This window comes from Ostrinia furnacalis, unplaced genomic scaffold (assembly GCF_004193835.3).
Source record: "Ostrinia furnacalis isolate ACB-3 unplaced genomic scaffold, ASM419383v2 OfSCF6327, whole genome shotgun sequence".
Classification (NCBI taxonomy): domain Eukaryota; kingdom Metazoa; phylum Arthropoda; class Insecta; order Lepidoptera; family Crambidae; genus Ostrinia; species Ostrinia furnacalis.
In genome coordinates this window covers 28,136-52,596 of record NW_021136566.1, presented here as the reverse complement: position 1 = coordinate 52,596, position 24,461 = coordinate 28,136, and the positions used below count along the sequence as shown (strand labels likewise).

At 41.5% G+C, this 24,461-nt stretch overlaps 1 protein-coding gene across 1 annotated transcript; it reads right to left on the bottom strand.

Annotated features, from left to right (window-relative positions):
• Positions 1-469: 469 nt before the first annotated feature.
• On the bottom strand, positions 470-24,461 carry Smox (Smad on X). The gene is made up of 12 exons (XM_028317601.1): positions 24,130-24,461; positions 22,627-22,720; positions 21,756-21,861; positions 20,235-20,328; positions 17,963-18,070; positions 15,622-15,701; positions 14,225-14,411; positions 5,082-5,179; positions 4,232-4,339; positions 1,777-1,921; positions 1,171-1,295; positions 470-676 (listed from the first exon to the last, which is right to left on the bottom strand). Exons 1-11 carry the CDS (start codon positions 24,327-24,329, stop codon positions 1,172-1,174), a joined length of 1,344 nt encoding a protein of 447 aa, XP_028173402.1. The 5' UTR covers positions 24,330-24,461; the 3' UTR covers positions 470-676; position 1,171.

Below are 24,461 nucleotides of genomic sequence, written 5' to 3'. Positions count from 1 at the left end.
AGGTCGACTGACGAACCAATAGCGCACCGGCATGCATGCGAAGCGAGACCCGCCCGCCCCGCGCCGCACCTCATACCACCAAATCGACCGATAAATCGCTTAATGCGCAGCTTGACCACCAGCGCTCTTTTTAAATGACGCGACCTGTACTGACTACATACAAAGCCTGCGCGAAAAATAACGTAGTGAAAACCAAATTTGATAATGCATTTTGAATTTTAACGTGGAGAATATAAGGTGTTTCGTTATTCGTTCGCGCAGACTCCCTACCTTTACACATAGCTTAGTAAATACAATTTAAATTAAGAAAACTGTGAGTTTATACTTATTATGACATTTTTAAAGACTTTTATTTATTGAAAACGCTTCATAAAAGAAATCATTTAGATTTTTGTCCAAAATAGAGCTCATTTTTCCAAAACAATGTCAATACTGACGAACGAAACATTGACGTATAAAATGCGCTCGCGAGCGCAATTCATCTCCGAACGTCGCTCGCGAGCACTATTCGTCCGCAAACATTGCTCGCGAGCACTATTTCTAGTAAATACACGTTGACGTATAAACTCACAGTTCCCCAAACAAACTACGTATCTCATACACTAACTGTAGCGGAGGTATTTGTGTTGAGCTACTCTCAATAGTGGGCGAGTGTACTTTGACTCGGGAACGTCCGCTGTAAAGGGAAAATGTATTTTTCTTTATAACGTAAAGTACTATTTATTTAATAACTATGTATTTGAAGATTAAGATCATTTTTAGGGTTTAATTTGTCTGGGATAAATAATGTCGTTTCTCCATAATTTTATTTTTAAATAAATTGGCCAGAATGGTTTTTTATCTACCCGGTTATCTAGTTATTAGTTTGCGACTATATTAAGAGCGATGGGAACAGTCACGCGAACAACGTTTGTCAATTCAATAATATCGCGAGCGCCATTCACCTGTGAACATTACTCGCAAGCACTATTCGACTACGATCATCGCTTGCGAGCACAATTGATCCACGAACATTGCTCACGAGCACTATTCGACCACGATCATCGCTCGTGAGCACAATTCATCCGCGAACAAAGCTCGCGAGCACTATTCGACCACGATCATCGCTCGCGAGCACAATCATTCGCGAACATTGCTCGCGAGCACAATTCATCTGCGAACATCCCTTACCTTAGGACACGGAGGAGCAGGGCAAGCGCGGCGAGCCCATCTGCGTGAGCACTCGATCCAGCCACTGCAGAGGCCCGTTCAGGTGCAGCTCGATCCAGCACGGCGTTGACGTCACGGTCTGCCGCCTGGTGGAAATAAAATAAAATAAATTGTTGGCTTAAAATGCTTAAAGGTAATATAGTGACCAGTGTAAGAGGTAGTCAAGTAGGCAGGGCACATAACTCATAGAATAGATGGCCGTTGAGCCAGAAACGTTCTCTAGTAGCATCTATGGCCTCCGCTCGGTGGACCGACGATCTGGTAAATTTAGCGGAAAGCACCTGGGGATCGGTCGTTGTGGAAACGGCGGCGAACATTGCTCGCAAGTTCCATTCGTTCGACAGTATCGCACTATTCGTCTTTGAACATTTCTGCTGTACAGCTTTGTTTATCTACAGACTTAGCTCGCAAGCGCCATTCGCCTACAAACATTGCTATTAGCTGGAACACCGTTTTGAAGCCTTGAGACACCGACTGCAAAGCGGCCACTGTGTCTACAAACATTGCTCGCGAGCACAATTCGTTCGCGAACATTGCTCGCGAGCGCCATTCGTTCGCGAACCGTACCTGTATTCAGCGCCCCAGCCCTTGACGAAGCTCATGCGTATGGTACACATGCGCGTTAGCTGGAAAACCGCTTCGAAGCCCTGAGACACCGACTGCGACAGCAGAGCGGCGAACTCCTGGTTGTTGAATATTTTCAGGTTGCAGCCTGCAAGGATAGAAGGAATATTTTGAAATTAAACCTGCGACTTTGCTCGCTATAAATTAGGAGTAAAATTATCTACTTTAGTTTTTCTATTTAGCCTAAAAATGAAACAAGAAGCATGAGATTGCTTCCATAATAATTTTCAAAGTAGCTAAACGTGTTTGAACACCAACCCCCTTACTAATAAAACTTACACCCTCGTTGATCAGTGTTTTAAAGTGACGTTTAGTATGGAAATGTCATTTTAAAACAGTGTTCAACAACTGTGTAACTTTTTATTAGTAAGGGGGCAAACATTTAGTCGAGCCAATCCATTTTGTTCTATTTTGGCAGACGAATAGAATAGCACCCACCACACGATCCTGTTCACTCGCTAAATGAGTCCTAAAAAAACTTACATAACGTCGAGTTCATATAAAAACTACTAATAACTTGTAAACTGTACTTGATTAAAGTATGAACGGTATCATAGTCAGTAGCGAGTGGTTATTTAGTTACTAAAGGTGAATTACTCGACAAAAAATTACTCGAGTCTTGACGAGTGTAAAGGCCTATTCAGACCTAAGCGGTATTCGCTACCGTCTGCGGCAGAGAAAACCCAGTGGGTATGCGGTAATAATACTATTCAGACCTAAGCGGTATTCGCTACCGTCTGCGGCAGAGAAAACCCAGTGGGTATGCGGTAATAATACTATTCAGACCTAAGCGGTATTCGCTACCGTCTGCGGCAGAGAAAACGCTCTAGCCGCGGTACTTGATACTAAATACCTGAGCGAAACCCGCGTGGTATGTACCTCTACCCACAGCGGCAGCGAATATCGCTCAGGTTTGAATAGGCCTTAAACAAGACATGTAGCCTATCCTATCGAGTAATCGTTCTATCCAAATGACCCTTGTGAATACGGATTTAGAACTGTTTTTCAATGGGACGACTTCTGAACGTCAGCGAAATCTTGACTGACAAAATACGCGAATTAGGCCAGTGGCGCCAACTGGTGGCCGCATATCGTCGTTCATATTGCAATTTGTTCAATGTCAAAAAATTAAAAAAAAAAAAAAAAACTAAATATAATTATAAATTATTTATGGAGACTTTTATAATTATTTATATTAAAAAGAACAAACTGCTTAGGAAACATTAGTTAAAAACATTTTGGTGTCTTAAATGATTTTTTCCCGTAAGTACCTACGCTGTTTTTTTACTGTCCTGTAAACTTGTAATTTTTGACATAATAATAATAAGAGTTTTTAAGCAAAAAACAACAAGAAGCGGATAAACTAGCAGCATGGCGCCGGAAAGAACTGCACGGTAGACATCGTCACGACCTTGAACAACCTCACATAAATAGTATTGCTTCCAACAAGTGGTTAAAACTAGGCGCTCTTTTTCCTGAAACTGAAGGTTTTATGATAGCAATTCAGGATCAAGTCATAAATACCCGCAACTACAGAAAATACATTATAAAAGACAAAAACCTTACCACTGATAAATGCCGCAAATGCAACCGACAGTCGGAAACAATCCAACACATCACAAGTGCTTGCCCAAATTTAACTCAAACAGATTACACCCATCGTCATAACCAAATTTGCAACATTATACACCAGAAGCTAGCATTCAAACATAAACTTTTAGCCGGAAAACCACTGCCATATTACCAATACAGCCCAAAGCCAGTGCTGGAGAGCAGCACCTGCAAGATATACTTTGACCGTGCCATACTTACCGATCGAACTATACACAATAATAGACCAGATATCACCTTAATTGACAAACAAAATAAAACAGTACATATTATAGACATAGCCGTTCCCAACACACACAATTTGCATAAAACCATAACAGAAAAAATACATAAATATACCGAGCTTAAAGAAGAAATTTTGAAAATATGGAAAATGGAAAAAGTATACATTATACCGTTGGTGCTCTCCAGCACGGGTGTCATCCCAAACCACTTGCTAACTGCCCTACGCAATTTAGACATTAAAGAAAATATTTATATGACTATGCAAAAGGCTGCGATTCTCAACACCTGTCGTATCGTCAGAAAGTTCATGCAGGACGACTCCAACTCCGCTATCAATTCTGAAAACTTAACTCACTTGGCATGAGCCCGTGAGTTATGGTTAAAACCGAAGACCATAGGGACTTCGAGTAAAAATAAAGAAAACGTAACAATAATAATAAATACACTTTATTGCACACCAAACAAATAACATAACAGAAGGAACACACAAGGTACAAGGTACATAGAACAAATTGCAATATGAACGACGATATACGATTCAAACAACATATTGTCCACTTACCGGGCGGTATCTTGCAGACGGTGGCCGGATGCCAGCCGTAGCGCTGGTTGCAGTTCGGACTCTGAACGAAAATTGAAGAATCGCTCAGGCACTCGGCGAACACTTCACCTGAAATAAGAATTGGCACATATTTTTACTATTTAAGCATAAATTGGTACTTAAAGCGAACTTAGGACTTAATAGTATAATAAGGTATTGTTTGCTACTTAATTAATCTTCAGTTTAAACGTACGAACATCAAGGAATAAATGAAATAATTAACTTATAAAAAAAAACCGACTTCAAATGCGTGAACACAAAAAATACTAAAAATTAAAAAAAGTTCTACCCTTGGGGGTGAAATATTTTCTTCAAATTCGCATGAAACAAATAATCGTTCAAATTGATTTATAATCGGCGGAGATATTGCGTATAAAAAAGTTCATCCCCAATTTTCCACCCATTATTAAATTTAAATGGGACCACCCTTGAGGTATTACCAATACGCCGAAAAAAGATTTGTTCAAATCGGTTCATAATTGGCGGAGTTATCGCGTAACAAACATAGAAAAAAAAAACATACGGGTCGAATTGAGAACCTCCTCCTTTTTTGAAGTCGGTTGAAAATGTATAGATGGTTTCATTCGCGAAGACGCGCCCCACCATTCTTCCGCCAATGTTTGAGTGTTATCGGTACACGCTAAATGATCCATGAGTGCACACGCACGCTACAATAATGCCGCTCGGATTGCTCGGACCACACTCCCCGCACCCCGCGCGACCGAGACCAAAAATGGTGGGGCGCGTCTTCGTGGATGAAACTATCTATAAGTATATCCATGGCTTTTGTGTTGCACTATATTTTACGTACCTCCAATATAATACAATCTGACTCCTTTCCCAATATGTCGACGCGTTTGCTCGACAACTTCGTTTCTATTCACATTCGACAGCAAACCCAGACAGAACCTGAAACAGAATAACGTTGAGGTCATTTTAGCTGTCAAAAGGTCAAATAAACGAAGTTCAATGAACCCAAACGTTTCGATATCATTCGACAGACATCTGTTTCTCGACTAAAGTCAGCTCTAAAGTCTTGACGTCATACTTACACCGTCTTTGGAGTCACCATAGCCGTGAAAGGGATAAATGAAAGAAGTTTAACGAATCCAAGTGTTCTAAATTACTCGAAAGTCATCCGTTTTTTGACGCAAATCAGCCATAAAAAGTTGTGACGTCACTTTTGAGGTGATGTTTAGCTGCCAAAAGGTCAAATAATCGAAGTTCAACGACCCCTAGCATTCAAAATCAGTCGACAGTCACCTGGTTTTCTTCTCAAATTCGCTCTAAAAAGTTGTGACGTCACTTTTTGAGTGATTTTAGCTGTCTAAACGTCAAATAAACCCAGTTCATCGTCCCCAATCGTTCAAAATCAGTCTACAGTCAGCTGTTTTTCGTCTCAAATTCGCTCTGAAACGTCGTGACGCACACTGGTTCAAGAAACGATAAAAATGGAATTAGCGATTTATTCACTTTTTTCGATGGTATCATGTGTAGAATGTCATAAAAAACGTTTTGTTTAAGTTCTATTTTTCTGAGAAATGCGTAGTTTTTGCTATATTACATGTTTTGTGTTTTATTTGTATGAAACGTTTCCTTCACGAGGCTCTTATTCAAAATGTTAAAGTTTGTTAGATATGACTACTGATAGGTTTTAAAGAGTCATACTAATAGAAGCTAATACAGTAACAACTTTGTCCCAGTGCGTCCCCGTTTAGGATATAAGTGATATTTTCTAAGTTACGAAAAAGTAAACAAAATATATGGATATAAGGCAACTTTATGATAATTTATTGATTTTCTAAAATAAAAAGAAACTAACAATCATTCCAATCTTAATCATTTATTATTCAACATCATCATCAACATTTATAAATTCAAAAGTTTCATCATTATTTGAAGCTAGTAAATTTTTAACTTCATTAGGAAGAGGAGATTTTGACTCACACTCATTTTTGGTCTTATTGTTGACAAAAAAGGATCCGAAGAAATAAGTATATTATTTAAAATATCACGATTGGTCACTTTTCGGTTAAATTTACGCGTATGATTCTCTCTGATCTTTATTCCGCGATTCTGCAACTTCTTCCGATAGTGCTCCTATTGGCATAATATCTAAGTAAATTGAGTGAAGTTTTGGGGGTTTATTACTCACCGGAAGCCATAGCCCTTAATAATACAGACAATCTAGGAATCAGATCTTGACTAACTCCAGTGATGTTGGATGTTTTTTCTGGATCTGCAAAAAATCTACGCGCAATATTTCCGTTGTTTATTGTTCCAGCCCCTTGCTGCACAATATCTATTAGCAATCCAGGTTCATCGCGAAACCGTTTTTGTATTTCAGCTGTTCGTTTCTCCATTATTTGCATTTTTTTTATTTCCTCTTGCTGTCCAAGTTTTAAATTCTAGTCTATAAGTAATGTGTAATATAGTCTCCATAGCCCGTATCCATGCATGCAATGAAGATAGGCCATACTTGTACCTACATATCGATCCTACTTAAAGATCTTTGTTTTAATTTTGTTAAATTAATGATTCATGTCAGTTGGTTTTGCTTTGCACTTAGATATTATGCCAATAGGAGCACTATCAGAAGAAGCTACAGAATCGCGGAATAAAGATTTTAGAAAGATAGAGAGAATCATACGCGTAAATTTAACCGAAAAGTGACCAATCGTGATATTTTAAATAATTTACTTATTTCTTCGGATCCTTTTTTGTCAACATTAAGACCAAAAACGAGTGTGAGTCAAAATCTCTTCTTCCTAATGAAGTTAAAAATTTACTAGCTTCAAATAACGATGAAACTTTTGAATTTATAGATGTTGATGATGATGTTGTATAATAAATGATTAAGATTGGAATGATTGTTAGCTTCTTTTTATTTTAGAAAATCAATAAATTATCATAAAGTTGCCTTATATCCATATATTTTGTTTACTTTATAATTTATTTCTTTAGTGTCGACACCGCCTTCCCCTTCATATTTGTTTCAAGTAACTGTCCTCACCATAGGTTGTCTGGAAGAGATCGCTTCATAGCGATAAGACCGCCTAATTGTACCTTATGTGTTCCTTTTCTTCTGTTATGTTATTTGTTTGGTGTGCAATAAAGTGTATTTATTATTATTACTTTTTCGTACCTTAAAAAATATCACTTATATCCTAAACGGGGACGCACTGGGACAAAGTTGTTACTGTATTAGCTTCTATTAGTATGACTCTTTAAAACCTATAAGTAGTCATATCTAACAAACTTTAACATTTTGAATAAGAGCCTCGTGAAGGAAACGTTTCATACAAATAAAACACAAAACATGTAATATAGCAAAAACTACGCATTTCTCAGAAAAATAGAACTTAAACAAAACGTTTTTTATGACATTCTACACATGATACCATCAAAAAAAGTGAACAAATCGCTAATTCCATTTTTATCATTTCTTGAACCAGTGTGTGACGTCACCGAAGTGTTCTAAATTACTCCACAGTCAATTGTTTCTTGTCTCAAAACAGCCCTAAAAAGTTTTAGGGGTCACCGTAGCTGTCAAAAGAGCAAATGAACGCAGTTCAATGACCCCTTATCGTCCGAAATTAGTCGACAGTCATCTCTTTCTCGTCTCAAATTACACCTAAAAAGTTTTTGGGGTCATCTGAGCTGTCAAAAGAGCAAATGAACGAAGTTCATCAACCCCAAACGTTCGAAAACAGCTGATAGTCATCTGTTTTCTGTCTGAAATTTGCTCCAAAAAGTTGTGACGTCACTTTTGAGGTGATTTTAGCTGTCGAAAGGTTATATTCGAAATCACCGACTGTCATTTGGTTTTTGTCGCAAATCAGACCCAGAAAGTTATGACGTCACTATCATCGTCTTTGGAGTCACTATAAAATTGTCAAAAAGGTAAATAAAAGAAGTTCATCGACCCGATGTGTTCGAAATCGCCGACAGTCATCTGTTTTTTGTCGCAAACTGTTTTTTGTCGCAAAACATCCCTAAAACGTCGTGACGTCATACACAGACCATCTTTGGGGTCACCGTAGCTGTCAAAAGAGCAAATGAACGAAGTTCAACGACCCCAAGCGTTCGAAGTCAGTGGACAGTCAGCTGTTTCTCGTCTCAAATTACACCTAAAAATTTTTGGGGTCATCAGAGCTGTCAAAAGAGCAAATGAACGAAGTTCATTAACCCTTATCGTTCGAAAACAGCTGATAGTCATCTGTTTTTCGTTTGAAATTCGCTCCAAAAAGTTGTGACGTCACTTTTGAGGTGATTTTAGCTGTCGAAAGGTCAAATAAACGCAGTTCATCAACCCCAAACGTTCGAAAACAGCTGATAGTCACCTGTTTTTTGTCGCAAATCAGCCCTATAAAGTTTTTGGGGTCATCTAAGCTGTCAAAAGAGCAAATAAACGCAGTTCAAAGACCCCGAGCGTTCGAAAACTCTCGTTAGTCAGCTGTTTCTCGTCTCAAGTTCGCTGTAAAACGTGGTGACGTCACCTCTCGCTGTTGCTGGGGTCGGTGAACCCGTCGACGGTGATGGAGGGCTGCGAGGCGTGGAAGGTCTCCCCGACGCGCGTGTTGAGCTCGTAGTAGCTGATGCTGCACCAGAAGGCCGGCTCGTGGTACAGCACCGGCGCCGCCTCGGCCGCCAGTGCGGCGGGGAGGGGGCGTCGAGGCTTGCAGGAGGTTCAATCAACCAGAACGTTCGAAATCGTCGACAGTCATTTGTTTTTTTATCGCAAAACCGCCCTAAAAAGTTGTGACGTCACTATCATTGTCTTAGGGGTCACTACGAAATTGACAAAAAGGTAAACAAAAGAAGTTCAACAACCCGAAGTGTTCTAAATCACCGACAGTCATCTGTTTTTTTGCGGCGAAACATCCCTAAAACGTCGTGACGTCATACACAGACCATCTTTGGAGTCACCGTAGCTGTCAAAAGAGCAAATGAACGAAGTTGAACGACCCGAAGTGTTCTAAATTACTCAACAGTCATCTGTTTCTCGTCTCAAATCACGCCTAAAAAGTTTTTGGGGTCATCTGAGCTGTCAAAAGAGCAAATGAACGAAGTTCATCAACCCCAAACGTTCGAAAACAGCTGATAGTGAGCTGTTTTTCGTCTCAAGTTCGTTCCAAAAAGTTGTGACGTCACTTTTTTAGTGATTTTAGCTTCTGAAAGGTCAAATAATCGAAGGTCATCGATCCCGAGCGTTCTAAATCACCGATAGTCAGCTGTTTCTCGTCTCAAATTCGCTGTAAAACGTGGTGACGTCACCTCTCGCTGTTGCTGGGGTCGGTGAACCCGTCGACGGTGATGGAGGGCTGCGAGGCGTGGAAGGTCTCCCCGACGCGCGTGTTGAGCTCGTAGTAGCTGATGCTGCACCAGAAGGCCGGCTCGTGGTACAGCACCGGCGCCGCCTCGGCCGCCAGTGCGGCGGGGAGGGGGCGTCGAGGCTTGCAGGAGGTTCAATCAACCAGAACGTTCGAAATCGTCGACAGTAATTTGATTTTTGTCGCAAAAACGCCCTAAAAACTTATGACGTCATACACAGACCATCTTTGGGGTCACCGTAGCTGTCAAAAGAGCAAATGAACGAAGTTCAGAGACCCTCAGCGTTCGAAATCTGTAGACAGTCAGCTGTTTTTCGTCGCAAATTCGCTCTAAAAAGTTGTGACGTCACTTTTGAGGTGATTTTTGCTGTCGAAAGGTTAAATAATCGAAGGTCATTGATCCCGAGCGTCCAAAATCTGTCGACAGTCATCTGTTTCTCGTCTCTTGGGGTCATCTGAACTGTCAAAAGAGCAAATGAACGAAGTTCAACGACCCTTATCGTTCGAAAACAGCTGATAGTCAACTGTTTTTAGTCTAAAATTCGGTCTAAAAAGTTGTGACGTCACTTTTTAAGTGATTTTAGCTGCCAAATGGTCAAATAAACACAGTTCAAAGACCCCGAGCGTCCGAAATCAGTCTACAGTCAGCTGTTTCTCGTCTCAAGTTCGCTGTAAAGCGTCGTGACGTCACCTCTCGCTGTTGCTGGGGTCGGTGAACCCGTCGACGGTGATGGAGGGCTGCGAGGCGTGGAAGGTCTCCCCGACGCGCGTGTTGAGCTCGTAGTAGCTGATGCTGCACCAGAAGGCCGGCTCGTGGTACAGCACCGGCGCCGCCTCGGCCGCCAGTGCGGCGGGGAGGGGGCGTCGAGGCTTGCAGGAGGTTCAATCAACCAGAACGTTCGAAATCGTCGACAGTCACTTGTTTTTTTATCGCAATACCGCCCTAAAAAGTTGTGACGTCACTATCAACGTCTTTGGGGTCACTATAAAATTGACAAAAAGGTAAACAAAAGAAGTTCCATGACCCGGAGCATTCGAAATCATCGACAGTCATCTGTTTTTTAGCCGCGAAACATCCCTAAATGTCGTGACGTCATACACAGACCATCTTTGGGGTTACCGTAGCTGTCAAAAGAGCAAATGAACGAAGTTCAATGACCCTAAGCGGTCTCAAATCAGCTCTAAAAAGTTTTTTGGGGTCATCAGAGCTGTCAAAAGAGCAAATGAACGAAGTTCATTAACCCTTATCGTTCGAAAACAGCTGATAGTCATCTGTTTTTCGTCTGAAATTCGCTCCAAAAAGTTGTGACGTCACTTTTGAGGTGATTTTAGCTGTCGAAAGGTCAAATAAACGCAGTTCATCAACCCGAAACGTTCGAAAACAGCTGATAGTCATTTGTTTTTTGTCTCTAAAAAGTTGTGACGTCACTTTTTAAGTAATTTTAGCTGCCGAAAGGTCAAATAAACGCAGTTCATCGTCCCCAATCGTTCGAAATCAGTCTACAGTCAGCTGTTTCTCGTCTCAAATTCGCTGTAAAACGTGGTGACGTCACCTCTCGCTGTTGCTGGGGTCGGTGAACCCGTCGACGGTGATGGAGGGCTGCGAGGCGTGGAAGGTCTCCCCGACGCGCGTGTTGAGCTCGTAGTAGCTGATGCTGCACCAGAAGGCCGGCTCGTGGTACAGCACCGGCGCCGCCTCGGCCGCCAGTGCGGCGGGGAGGGGGCGTCGAGGCTTGCAGGAGGTTCAATCAACCAGAACGTTCGAAATCGTCGACAGACACTTGTTTTTTGTCGCAAAACCGCCCTAAAAAGTTGTGACGTTACTATCAACGTCTATGGGGTCACTATAAAATTGTCAAAAAGGTAAACAAAAGAAGTTCAACGACCCGAAGTGTTCGAAATCACCGACAGTCATCTGTTTTTTGCTGCAAAACATCCCTAAAACGTCGTGACGTCATACACAAACCATCATTGGGGTCACCGTAGCTGTCAAAAGAGCAAATGAACGAAGTTCAACGACCCTTAGCGTTCGAAATCAGTCGATAGTCACCTGTTTCTCGTCTCAAATTACACCAAAAATGTTTTTGGGGTCATCAGAGCTGTCAAAAGAGCAAATGAACGAAGTTCAACGACCTTTAGCGTTCGAAATCAGCCGGTAGTCACCTGTTTTTCTTCTCAAATGCGCCGTAAAAAGTTGTGACGTCACTTTTTAAGTGATTTTAGCTGTCTAAACCTCAAATAAACGCAGTTCATCGTCCCCAATCGCTCGAAATCAGTCTACAGTCAGCTGTTTTCCGTCTCAAGTTCGCTGTAAAACGTGGTGACGTCACCTCTCGCTGTTGCTGGGGTCGGTGAACCCGTCGACGGTGATGGAGGGCTGCGAGGCGTGGAAGGTCTCCCCGACGCGCGTGTTGAGCTCGTAGTAGCTGATGCTGCACCAGAAGGCCGGCTCGTGGTACAGCACCGGCGCCGCCTCGGCCGCCAGTGCGGCGGGGAGGGGGCGTCGAGGCTTGCAGGAGGTTCAATCAACCAGAACGTTCGAAATCACCGACAGTCATTTGTTTTTTTGTCGCAAAACCGCCCTAAAAAGTTGTGACGTCACTTTCAACATCTTTGGAGTCGCTATAAAATTGTCAAAAAGGTAAACAAAGAAGTTCAACGACCCGAAGTGTTCGAAATCACCGACAGTCATCTGTTTTTTTGCCGCGAAACATCCCTAAAACGTCGTGACGTCATACACAGACCATCTTTGGGGTCACCGTAGCTCTCAAAAGAGCAAATGAACGCAGTTCAATGACCTTTAGCGTTCGAAAACAGCTGATAGTCACCTGTTTTTCGTCTGAAATTACACCTAAAAAGTTTTTGGGGTCATCTGAGCTGTCAAAAGAGCAAATGAACGAAGTTCAACGACCTTTAGCGTTCGAAAACAGCTGATAGTCACCTGTTTTTCGTCTGAAATTCGCTCTAAAAAGTTGTGACGTCACTTTTTAAGTGATTTTAGCTGTCTAAACGTCAAATAAACGCAGTTCATCAACCCCAAAAGCTTGAAATCAGTCTACAGTCAGCTGTTTCTCGTCTCAAATTCGCTGTAAAACGTCGTGACGTCACCTCTCGCTGTTGCTGGGGTCGGTGAACCCGTCGACGGTGATGGAGGGCTGCGAGGCGTGGAAGGTCTCCCCGACGCGCGTGTTGAGCTCGTAGTAGCTGATGCTGCACCAGAAGGCCGGCTCGTGGTACAGCACCGGCGCCGCCTCGGCCGCCAGTGCGGCGGGGAGGGGGCGTCGAGGCTTGCAGGAGGTTCAATCAACCAGAACGTTCGAAATCATTGACAGTCACTTGTTTTTTGTCGCAAAACCGCCCTAAAAAGTTGTGACGTCACTTTCAACATCTTTTTAGTCACTATAAAATTGTCAAAAGGTAAACAAAAGAAGCTCAACGACCCGAAGTGTTCGAAATCACCGACAGTCATCTGTTTTTTTGCCGCGAAACATCCCTAAAATGTCGTGACGTCATACACACACCTTCTTTGGGGTCACCGTAGCTGTCAAAAGAGCAAATGAACGAAGTTCAACGACCCTCAGCGTTCGAAATCAGTCGACAGTGACCTGTTTCTCATCTCAAAACACACCTAAAAAGTTTTTGGGGTCATCTTAGCTGTCAAAAGAGCAAATGAACGCAGTTCAATGACCCCAAGCGTTCGAAAACAGCTGATAGTCATCTGATTTTTGTCTGAAATTCACTCCAAAAAATGGTGACGTCACTTTTGGGATCATTTTAGCTGTCAAAAGAGCAAATGAGCGTTCGAAATCAGTCGATAGTCAGCTGTTTTCCGTCTCAAATTCGCTGTAAAACGTGGTGACGTCACCTCTCGCTGTTGCTGGGGTCGGTGAACCCGTCGACGGTGATGGAGGGCTGCGAGGCGTGGAAGGTCTCCCCGACGCGCGTGTTGAGCTCGTAGTAGCTGATGCTGCACCAGAAGGCCGGCTCGTGGTACAGCACCGGCGCCGCCTCGGCCGCCAGTGCGGCGGGGAGGGGGCGTCGAGGCTTGCAGGAGGTTCAATCAACCAGAACGTTCGAAATCACCGACACTCATTTGGTTTTTGTCGCAAAACCGCCCTAAAAAGTTGTGACGTCACTTTCAACATCTTTGGAGTCACTATAAAATTGACAATAAGGTAAACAAAAGAAGTTTAACGACCCGAAGTGTTCTAAATTACTCGACAGTCATCTGTTTCTCGTCTCAAATTACACTTAAAAAGTTTTTGGGGTCATCTCAGCTGTCAAAAGAGCAAATGAACGAAGTTCAACAACCTCAAACGTTCGAAAACAGCTGATAGTCATCTGTTTCTCGTCTCAAATTACGCCTAAAAAGTTTTTGGGGTCATTTGAGCTGTCAAAAGAGCAAATGAACGCAGTTCAATGACCCCAAGCGTTCGAAAACAGCTGATAGTCATCTGTTTTTTGTCTGAAATTTGCTCCAAAAAGTTGTGACGTCACTTTTTAAGTGATTTTAGCTGTCTAAACGTAAAATAAACCCAGTTCATCAACCCCAAAAGCTCGAAATCACTCGTTAGTCAGCTGTTTCTCGTCTCAAATTCGCTGTAAAGCGTCGTGACGTCACCTCTCGCTGTTGCTGGGGTCGGTGAACCCGTCGACGGTGATGGAGGGCTGCGAGGCGTGGAAGGTCTCCCCGACGCGCGTGTTGAGCTCGTAGTAGCTGATGCTGCACCAGAAGGCCGGCTCGTGGTACAGCACCGGCGCCGCCTCGGCCGCCAGATGCGGCGGGGAGGGAGTTAAGCGGGTTAGGTCTGAAATAGTAAGTAGAATAACGTAAAAATCGAAAAGTCAAGCGTAATAACAGAGTAAATACAAATGAGTAAGGTCATCTTCATAGAAACGCACCGAGCGCGGTTTGTATGTGAGCGCGCCAATACGTATGCGGCGCGCACGCATACACTCCCACGCAACTTCCCGCTAAATTTTGTCAGTGTGTACTCACATACAAACCGCGCTCGGTGTGTTTCTATGAAGACCTACTCATTTGTATTTACTCTGGTAATAATCGGAATTACGTTTCAATATCTTGAGCAAATGGTTGAAATAATGATTGTTATTTTAAACCATTTAGCTACATAAAACAGCTCAAAACAAAATTAAACACTGGATATATCATTTGTGTGCGAGTGTCAGGATTATTTTTTATGTTTTGTACCAATTACATTTTATCAATCACTGAACCAGTCAGCATGTTTCTGAAGCACTATTTCTGATAAACATTCAAGATTTCACTCACATAAACTCTGAGAGAGTTCAAATTTTCAGCGTGCCATTAAGTTCCTTCGAACTGTCAAATAGTTGCAAAAAACGGTTATGTTTGACGTGACGGCGACGGCATCACGCATCTCTTTTTATCACAAAGTGTTGTTGCTAGTGACATCTCGCTCGCTCTTTGTTGCTCTATTTCGCTAGGTATATTAACTTTATGTTAGGGTTTCATGGTAATGTAGATAAAAATACCTATAACATCGGTATAAAAATTACTTATTTTTGTTCCATACAGACTAAAGCGCGGTCGCCGAGTACGTAGAATTTCGTCCAATGACCCCAAGCTGTCCATCCTTATCGCTCGCACTTAATTATGTTGCTGTCGCGCTCGCACACTCACTGCGGCCGCCCGTCGCACAATCGCGACAGCAATATAATTACGCGCCAGTGATAAGGATGCGTAACTTGGGGTCATTGGACAAAATTCTACGTGCTCACAGACCGGGCTTTAGTGTCCAACAGCACCTAACACCCGTCTTCACAAACGATGCTTGCTCAAGTCAAGCAGCAAATCGAACAGCGTTGAATAGAGCTCTGTGATTGGTTTGTGTGTCACCCTGTGCGTCCACGCGCACTGTGAGACCTCACAGTAATGTTTGTGATACTTCTTATTTTTGTTGAAAAATCGCACCTATTAAAAATACATAAGGTCTATTTTATATGAACAAACAGTAAAATTGTGTACAAACTCACTCATGTTGTCATTGTGGTCCATCGGGTCGCCGTCTTCGCTGATGTACCCGGGGGGCGGGGTCTCGACTGTCGATGAGCTCCTGTAAGCGATAATGGTCTTTAAAGTCTTGGACATAAGGTTTAAAGTTAGTTGAAGGAAATGAGCTCCTGTGGCAAGCGACAATGGTCTTTATAACTCTGTACGTAAGGTTCAAAATTGGTTGAGGAAAATTGGTTGAAAATGGAGCAGATGGGCGTTGATGAGCTCCCGTAGCAAGCGAGAATGGTCTTAATATTATTGAGAGTAAGGTTCAAAATTGGTTGAGGAAAACGTAGCGAAGGGGCGGAGTTTCTTTTAGAGCCGATGAGCTTCTGTGACAAGCGATAATGATATTTATGACTTAAAGGGTAAAGTTTAAAGTTACTTGGGCGAAATGAGTCACGGGGTCTCTACCGATACCGATCAAGCGATAATGGTATTTATGTCTTTGACGATAAGGTTCAAACTTGGTTGAGGAAAATGCAGCGATGGGGCGGAGTTTCTTTTACAGCCGATGAGCTTCTGTAACGAGTGATAATAATCTTAATGTCTTTGAGAGTAAGGTTCAAAATTGGTTCAGGAAAATTTGTCGAAAATTGGTTGAAAATGGAGAAGACGGGCGTTGATGAGCTCCCGTAGCAAGCGAGAATGGTCTTTATATTATTGAGAGTAAGGTTCAAAATTGGTTGAGGAAAATGTAGCAGAGAGGCGGAGACTCTTTTACCGTTGATAAGATCCTGTGACAAGCGATAATGATCTTTAAAGTCTTGAACATAAGGTTTAAAGTTAGTTGAAGGAAATGAGCTCCTGTGGCAAGCGACAATGGTCTTTATAACTCTGTGCGTAAGGTTCAGAATTGGTTGAGGAAAATTGGTTGAAAATGGAGCAGATGGGCGTTGATGAGCTCCCGTAGCAAGCGAGAATGGTCTTAATATTATTGAGAGTAAGGTTCAAAATTGGTTGAGGAAAACGTAGCGAAGGGGCGGAGTTTCTTTTAGAGCCGATGAGCTTCTGTGACAAGCGATAATGATATTTATGACTTAAAGGGTAGGGTTTAAAGTTAATTGAGGGAAATGCAGCAGAAATGGCGAGGTCTCGACCGTCGATGAGCTCCTATGGCAAGCGATAATGATATTTATAACTTAAAGGGTAAGGTTTAAAGTTACTTGGGCGAAATGAGTCACGAGGGGGCGGGGTCTCTACCGATACCGATCAAGCGATAATGGTATTTATGTCTTTGACGATAAGGTTCAAACTTGGTTGAGGAAAATGCAGCGATGGGGCGGAGTTTCTTTTACAGCCGATGAGCTTCTGTAACGAGTGATAATAATCTTAATGTCTTTGATAGTAAGGTTCAAAATTGGTTCAGGAAAATTTGTCGAAAATTGGTTGAAAATGGAGAAGACGGGCGTTGATGAGCTCCTGTGACAAGCGATAATGGTCTTTAAAGTCTTGGACATAAGGTTCAAAGTTAGTTGAAGAAAATGGAGTATCTTCTACCTTTCCTGCGACAAGTAATAGTGATATTTATGCAAAAGACATAAGGTTCAAATTTGGTAGGGCCAAATGTGACAAAGAGGCGGCGATGGTAAACCATTGATGAGCTTTTATAGCAAGCGATAATAATCTTTATAACTCTGCATGTAAGGTTCAAGGTGCTTTTGACCAAGTGGGGCCACAAACAAGGGAAATATGTACGGATTAATTAAATAAAACTGTTTAAATGGAATGTAAACCTATAATAATGTAAGGTTCAAAATTAGTTGAAGTTATGAAATAAGCGTAGTTATGGAAATGCCTGGGGGAGGCCTTTGAGGCCCAGTAGTGGACATCATTTGGCTGAAAAGAACGAAACGGTACGGTCCAAATAGAGGGATGTGCTCCAGAGACTAAATTTCTTGATAATGGTGATTCTATCTGGGCCAGAAGACGTTACGTGGGCAGGCTCCCCACTAGGTGGACGGACGATCTGGTGAAGGTCGCGAGAGGTGCCTGGAATCTTGGATACGGGCAGCGCAGGACCGGTCACTGTGGAAATTCTTGGGGCAGGCCTTTGTCCAGCAGTGGACGTCATTTGGCTGAAACGAACTAACGAACTACATTTGCTCAGGACCAGTCATTTTGGAAATCCTTGGAAGGCTTTTGTGCAGCAGTGGACGATATGTGGCTAGAATGATCAAAACTCGTCCAATGACAGTTTAACTTTCCCCCGGGACAAACTTGACCTTCACTGGTTGGGTTATTGGCGTTCAAGCTGTAGATCCTGGCTACACAGGAGATGCAGCGGTGGGAACGAGAGGTGGGAATAGTCCCAATACTCACACATGCACAGTGGTGTTGCTGGGCACGTGTTGTCCAAGCGTGGCCTCCAGATACATAGCGCTGTGACCTCCCACGCCCACGCCCACGACGCCGCCGCTCTGCATCACGCTGTGGGCAAAACGAAACATAAATATCCTCGGACATTTTACATTGGGCCTCTAGTCCCAAACTAAGCAAAGCTTGTACTATGAGTACTAGATAATGGATATAAATAAAACTCATTTATTTCTGTAAATAGGCTTAAAAAAAGCACTTTTACAAGTCCCAGTATTAACCCTACCACTGCTTCAGGACAATAAATGGGCCAGTGCTGAGAAGAAGCAGCGCAAGAAACTCAGTCACTATTGTCAGCTTCTTTTTCAAAGGTTTACATGCTTTAAATGTACAAAGTTATAAATATTTATGCGAGCTAGGCAGTAACATATCCCAAACATTTTTATCTTTTAAATAATCATCGACTTTATAGTAGCCCTTTTTCATTAAGGTACTTTTAATATGTGCTTTGAATTTATGAATGGGTAGTTCTACAACAGTTTGTGGTAATTTATTATAGAATTTAATACATTTTCCCATAAATGAATTCTGAAAATTTACTTCCGAGTCAGTGCAGCATAGGCTAGCAGAAAAAAAAACTTCAAGCCGTGAGTACATAATGTAACTCATTAATAAACGTCGCGTTAAGACCCTTTTCTTACTAATTCAGTGCCTGAGGTAATGGGAGCGGCAAGGGATGTTTTTGTGACGTCAAATGTCAGTAAGATTTCAAATGTGCTTCTGACTTATATGCTCTGTCACGTCATATGTTATTATAAGACAACGCTACCAATCGATCAACATGGAAAGCATTGGGGGAGGCCTATGTTCAGCAGTGGACGTCCTATGGCTGAGATGATGATGATGATGATGAACGCTAGAGTGTAGCGCATAACTCAGACTAGCTAGACCTAACAGCTAATTCATTTTATTCTTTTTTGACAGGTAACTAACACCCCCAACAGAGGAAAATCCGGAAATCAGAGGTAAAATGGCCAGATCCTCTGTTTGAGGATTGCGGGTGAAGCTCACTTCCACTTTCGGTCTGATCATCACTATCCATCAGGTGAAAACCAACCTTAATTGTATGCACATAAGACACAAAAACGTTTCACAGCTTTACTCCACTCATCTTAAGCCGACCACGAGCAGCGATGGTTAAATTAAATCCAACCTTAACGCTATGTGCGTAAGACACAAACTCACGCGTCCGTGTGCTCGTGGTAATGGTAAAGCCCTGTCGCCGAGCACGTAGAATTTCGTCCAATGACCCCAAGCTACTAATCCTAATCGCTCGCGCGTAATTATATTGCTGTCGCGACTGTGCGACGGGCGGCCACAGCGAGTGTGCGAGCGCGATAGCAATATAATTACGCACGCAGCGGCATACGATATCCAACCTTAACGCTATGTGCATAAGCCACAAACTCACGCGTCCGTGTCCAAGTCTAGCCGATTTTCTTCGCCTCGTCTGCTACAGTGCGCCGCGAAGTTTGCTTATTGAGCACGATGTGGTTAAATGAAACCCGACCTTATTGCTATGTACATAAGCCACAAACTCACGCGTCCGTGTGCTCGTGTTGATGACAGTGATGTAATGTTTAGCAAAATCCCATCTTAATGCTATGAACATAAAAACCCAATTTAATGTCTCAGCTTTGCACATCCTCGCTCCACTTATCTTCGTTGCACAATGCACATTTTTGATGGAAATCCAACCTTAACGCTATGAACTTAAGCCACAAACTCACGCGTCCGTGTGCTCGTGGTGATAAGAGTCTGTAGTCCCTCTTCGCAGCGGTAAACGATACCCAACCTTAATGTTCAATCATCTTCATAGGACACCCAACCTTATTGCTATGTACATAAGCCACAAACTCGTATTACAGCTTCGCTACACATCTCACTCATCTTCATAGGAAATCCAACCTTAATGTTTAGTCATCTTCATAGGACATCCAACCTTATTGCTATGAACATAAGCCACAAACTCACGCGTCCGTGTGCTCGTGGTGATGAGAGTCTGTAGTCCCTCTTCGCAGCGGTAAACGATACCCAACCTTAATGTTCAGTCATCTTCATAGGACATCCAACCTTATTGCTATGTACATAAGCCACAAACTCGTATTACAGCTTCGCTACACATCTCACTCATCTTCATAGGAAATCCAACCTTAATGTTCAGTCATCTTCAAAGGAAATCCGACCTTAACGCTATGTACATAAGCCACAAACTCACGCGTCCGTGTGCTCGTGGTGATGATAGTCGGTGTAGGGCGGCGGCGCGCGTACCTCTCCCTCCCCGCAGCGAGGGACTAGGATCGGTGGGAGGGCTGCAATAGAGAAACAAATTTGAATTGATTTGATTTGATTAAAAAAAAATCTGTCGTTTGGACGCGAATAAATATGTGGACGAAAACAGGAGATGTGACCCTAAGTTTTTTTCTCTCTCTGCAGCGGGGAACTAGGATCGGTGGGAGGGCTGCAATAGAGAAACAAATTTGAATTGATTTGATTTGATTAAAAAAAATAACAATAAAACAGATCCATCGTTTTGAAGCGGATAAAGAGGTGGACGAAAACAGGAGATGTGACCCTAAGTTTTTTTCCCTCCCCACAGCGGGAACTTGGAACGGTGGGAGGGCTGCAACAGAGAAACAAATTTGAATTGATTTGATTTGAAAAAAAAAAAAACAAAAAAAAAAACAGATTCTTTCTTTGGAACGCAATAAAAAAAGTGGACGAAAACAGGAGATGTGACCCTAAGTTTTTTTCTCTCCCTGTAGCGAGGAACTAGGATCGGTGGGAGGGCTGCAATAGAGAAACAAATTTGAATTGATTTGATTTGAAAAAAAAAAACAATAAAACAGATCCATCGTTTGGAAGCGGATTAAGAGGTGGACGAAAACAGGAGATGTGACCCTAAGTTTTTTTCTCTCCCTGCACCGGGGGACTAGGATCGGTGGGAGGGCTGCAATAGAGAAACAAATTTGAATTGATTTGAGAAAATAAAATAAAAAAACCACATATCTATCGTTTGGACGCGGATAAAGAGGTGGACGAAAACCAGAGATGTGAACCCAAGTTTTTTTAAATTGAACCTTTAGATCACAGATGTATCGTTTGGACGCGGATAAAGAGTGGACGAAAATAGGAGATGTGAACCCAAGTTTTTTTTCATGTCTTCCATGTTTTTCGTGATTTGTTCTATACAAATCATCCATGTAGATCGTTTCATCCACGAAGACGCGCCCCACCATTCTTCCGCTAATGTTTGAGTGTTATCGGTACACGCTAAATGTTCCATGAGTGCACACGCACACTATAATAATGCCTTACAGATTGCTCGGATCAAACTCCCCGCACCCCGCGCTTCCCTCGATCAAAAATTGGTGGGGCGCGTCTTTGTGGATGAAACGATAGACGAAACTCAAGTCACGCTTCTCACTCTTCTTTCTAATACTAACTTATATTCAGAAATGAAATCATACATCCATAACTATTTCGAGATTATGGCTGAGTTGCAGCATCTTACTTTAACAAACGTCAAAAATCTGTCAAAGTCCATGCAAAAAACACCAGTAATCGTTATCACTACCTAAGAGACTCAGCTGCCCTAAATAAAAATAGATTATCAATCAATTGATAGTGTTACCAATGGTATGAGTGATTTCAGGTGAGAGCTGTTGATTAATCGATAATCAATTTTTAGGTAAGCCTAACCCAAATGTATAAAACACTGAAGACATATATTACTCACCAGGCGAGTCGATTTTATTGTAATGGTAAGGGTTGATGCACACTTCGTCCTTCTTCAACTGGTACGCGTACTCGCAGTGGTCGACTGGCTTTAGTTCATGGTGGCTCTGAAATGTTAGTGTAAGCTGGTAAAAAAACTTTTTGGAGAAAAAGTTGATAAAAAAAGGGACCATATAAGTTCTTAATACATTCAATTTATTCATAGAATGTAATGAAAGTATGTAGTCTCAAACTACACAAAAACCTCACTAAATCTCAAGTAGGGGAGAGGGATCTCGATAAATAATTCGTAATTTTTTTCAGCAAGAAACAAGATGTTGAAAAATTGTCTCTCACGTAATTAATAGACGCCCCCTTGGCATATTTTCAGAGTTGGAAATTATCAAGATAATTACGCTTCATGATAATTATCGGATAATTATCAAAAGTATAAGATATATTTGTCATTGTTTTATAAGAAATGTTACTTTATGTTTTTGGTTGCTAATTGTTGTCAAGTTATCAATCGCTAGTCACATAAAGCTTGGAAAATAGATAGGTAAATATTGTGGAGCTAAGTAGATAGGTTTTATAACAATTTTTGTTGATTAGCGCCCACCACTAGACGCAAGTGCGGAAATACACATTCGAAAACTTCGAATACAGTTCATTTTCACGACCGCATGTTTTTGTTATTATCTACTGATAATTATCCATTTGTTATTATCACGATAATTATCATGATAATTGATAATTATCCTTTCGAACCCTGCATATTTTTTAAACCAATCTGACGAATATCAATAACTTTGTTGTCCATTATCATTTAATTTACTAAACCGATTAAATGAAACTTTGTACCTAGGGAAAAACATAAATAAAAATATAATTACCTGAAGCTGCGGCCAACGCCACAGCCGGCAGTAGACAACATGCGGCAACCCTTTCCTGTACTGGCCGTTTATAACGTTATCGTTGGGCTTTAATCTGGAACGAAGAAACGACTTTGGTGAGCACTAGAACAGTTGGTGAAACTGCTACTTCTTCTCAGCATCAGCCCATATGGTCCCTGAATTGTTGGTAGGGCAAGTAGGGCTCAAGTATTGAATAAATAATTTAATTTAAATATGAACCAGTTGGCGGTTGATGTTAAGAAACAATTAGGTAGTTATACAACTTATGATTGGACAGAGAATACTTTAATGGTATTGATATGTGTGAGCGAGTACGTAATTTTTTATTTATTTCAATATCCATAACGTCATGAAAGTTTTATGGTCTTGTGGCGAAATTATTTTCTTCAAAGAGTTAATTAAAACGATTATTTTTTAATTACTGTGTTCAGGTTTAGCTAGTCTCCTAATTAACAAAATAAACAAGGACTTATTTAGTTAGCATTATTCATTAAAAAAAAAACTTTTATTGTGAATAAAGATACTAAGTAAATCAGCTGTTTTAGTAGTATTTTTGGGGTCACTGCTTTATGGAATTTATTATCCCATAACAATTGTATTTGAAAATCTTTTCTAAAGGTTAATTTAATGAAATACTTAATTGAAAATTAACTGAAGTTAATCTTAATTTTTGCAACAATGAAATAGACAATAACAGGACGACAGTGGCCCGAAAATGGATCTAATAGGAATCTTATTGGAATCAAATTAAAACACTGCCCATAACATGCGCATTTACCGCAAAAAACGGTGTTTTATTGCATAAATTAGTTATGAACAGCAAACCTTACATACCAGATTTCCTTGGCCAAAATTGCTTGAAGGACAAAAGAACACTAATGTTCTGATGGCAACACGAAAAGAGTGCAACACACACAAAACGTCCTTTGTTGATGTTCAAATCGCGTTAAAAATAGTATCTAAAAAATCGCAAAGTACTAAACAGTGCGGCCATTTTGGCAAAATGCTTCGATTTGTTGTGACGGCGATTTGACCTTTCCAAATTTGCGTCCGTCTACGGTTGCGCAACCAAAATGCGACGGTCGGTACCGCCTTTGAGGTCAATAAACTTGCACGACTATGACGTTTGGTCGGGTTATATTGACGTTAAGTTCATTTCCGAACGAAGACACTAGGACTATTTGGAAACTGCCTATAACAAATAACTTGAGGTAAAAGTGTATTTTACTCATAAACCGCAAAGTTTATCATTAAACAAGATTATTAATTAATGAAAATCAAAGGACCAACACCAAAAATAAGAGTTTCCGAACGTGTTCGACGAATGTGCTCTAGCCACAAAAACAAGGCGAAATAGCTCTTATCTCCCAGAAAATACGGATATACGGATAAGCAAGTCACAATCATATTCTGCAGGAGACCGGAAATGTCACATTCTGCAAATTATTATTGTTATCACAAAGATCAATAATAAAAACTAACCTGGGAATCGTAACGCATCGAGTATGACTATTCTGGCTTGAAATTGCTCTCTCCAATTCCTCTAGAGCTCCACTTTTCTTCAATTTTTTAACTAGACTCTTTACAGCCTTTTCAGACCACTTATCTTCGGCGGAAGATCCCTCAGGACCCTTTTTCCACCCTAAAAGTCGTTTCACAACGGGCGGCGTTAGCGGAAACATGCCGCAGCACTTCACTTATTAAGTCATCAAAATAAATATCTTAGGTAATAACAAATTAAATTCGCGCACAATTATTACGGTCCGTATTTAGATAAACTACTTATCGGCCATATTGAGAATTGAGAAATGAAT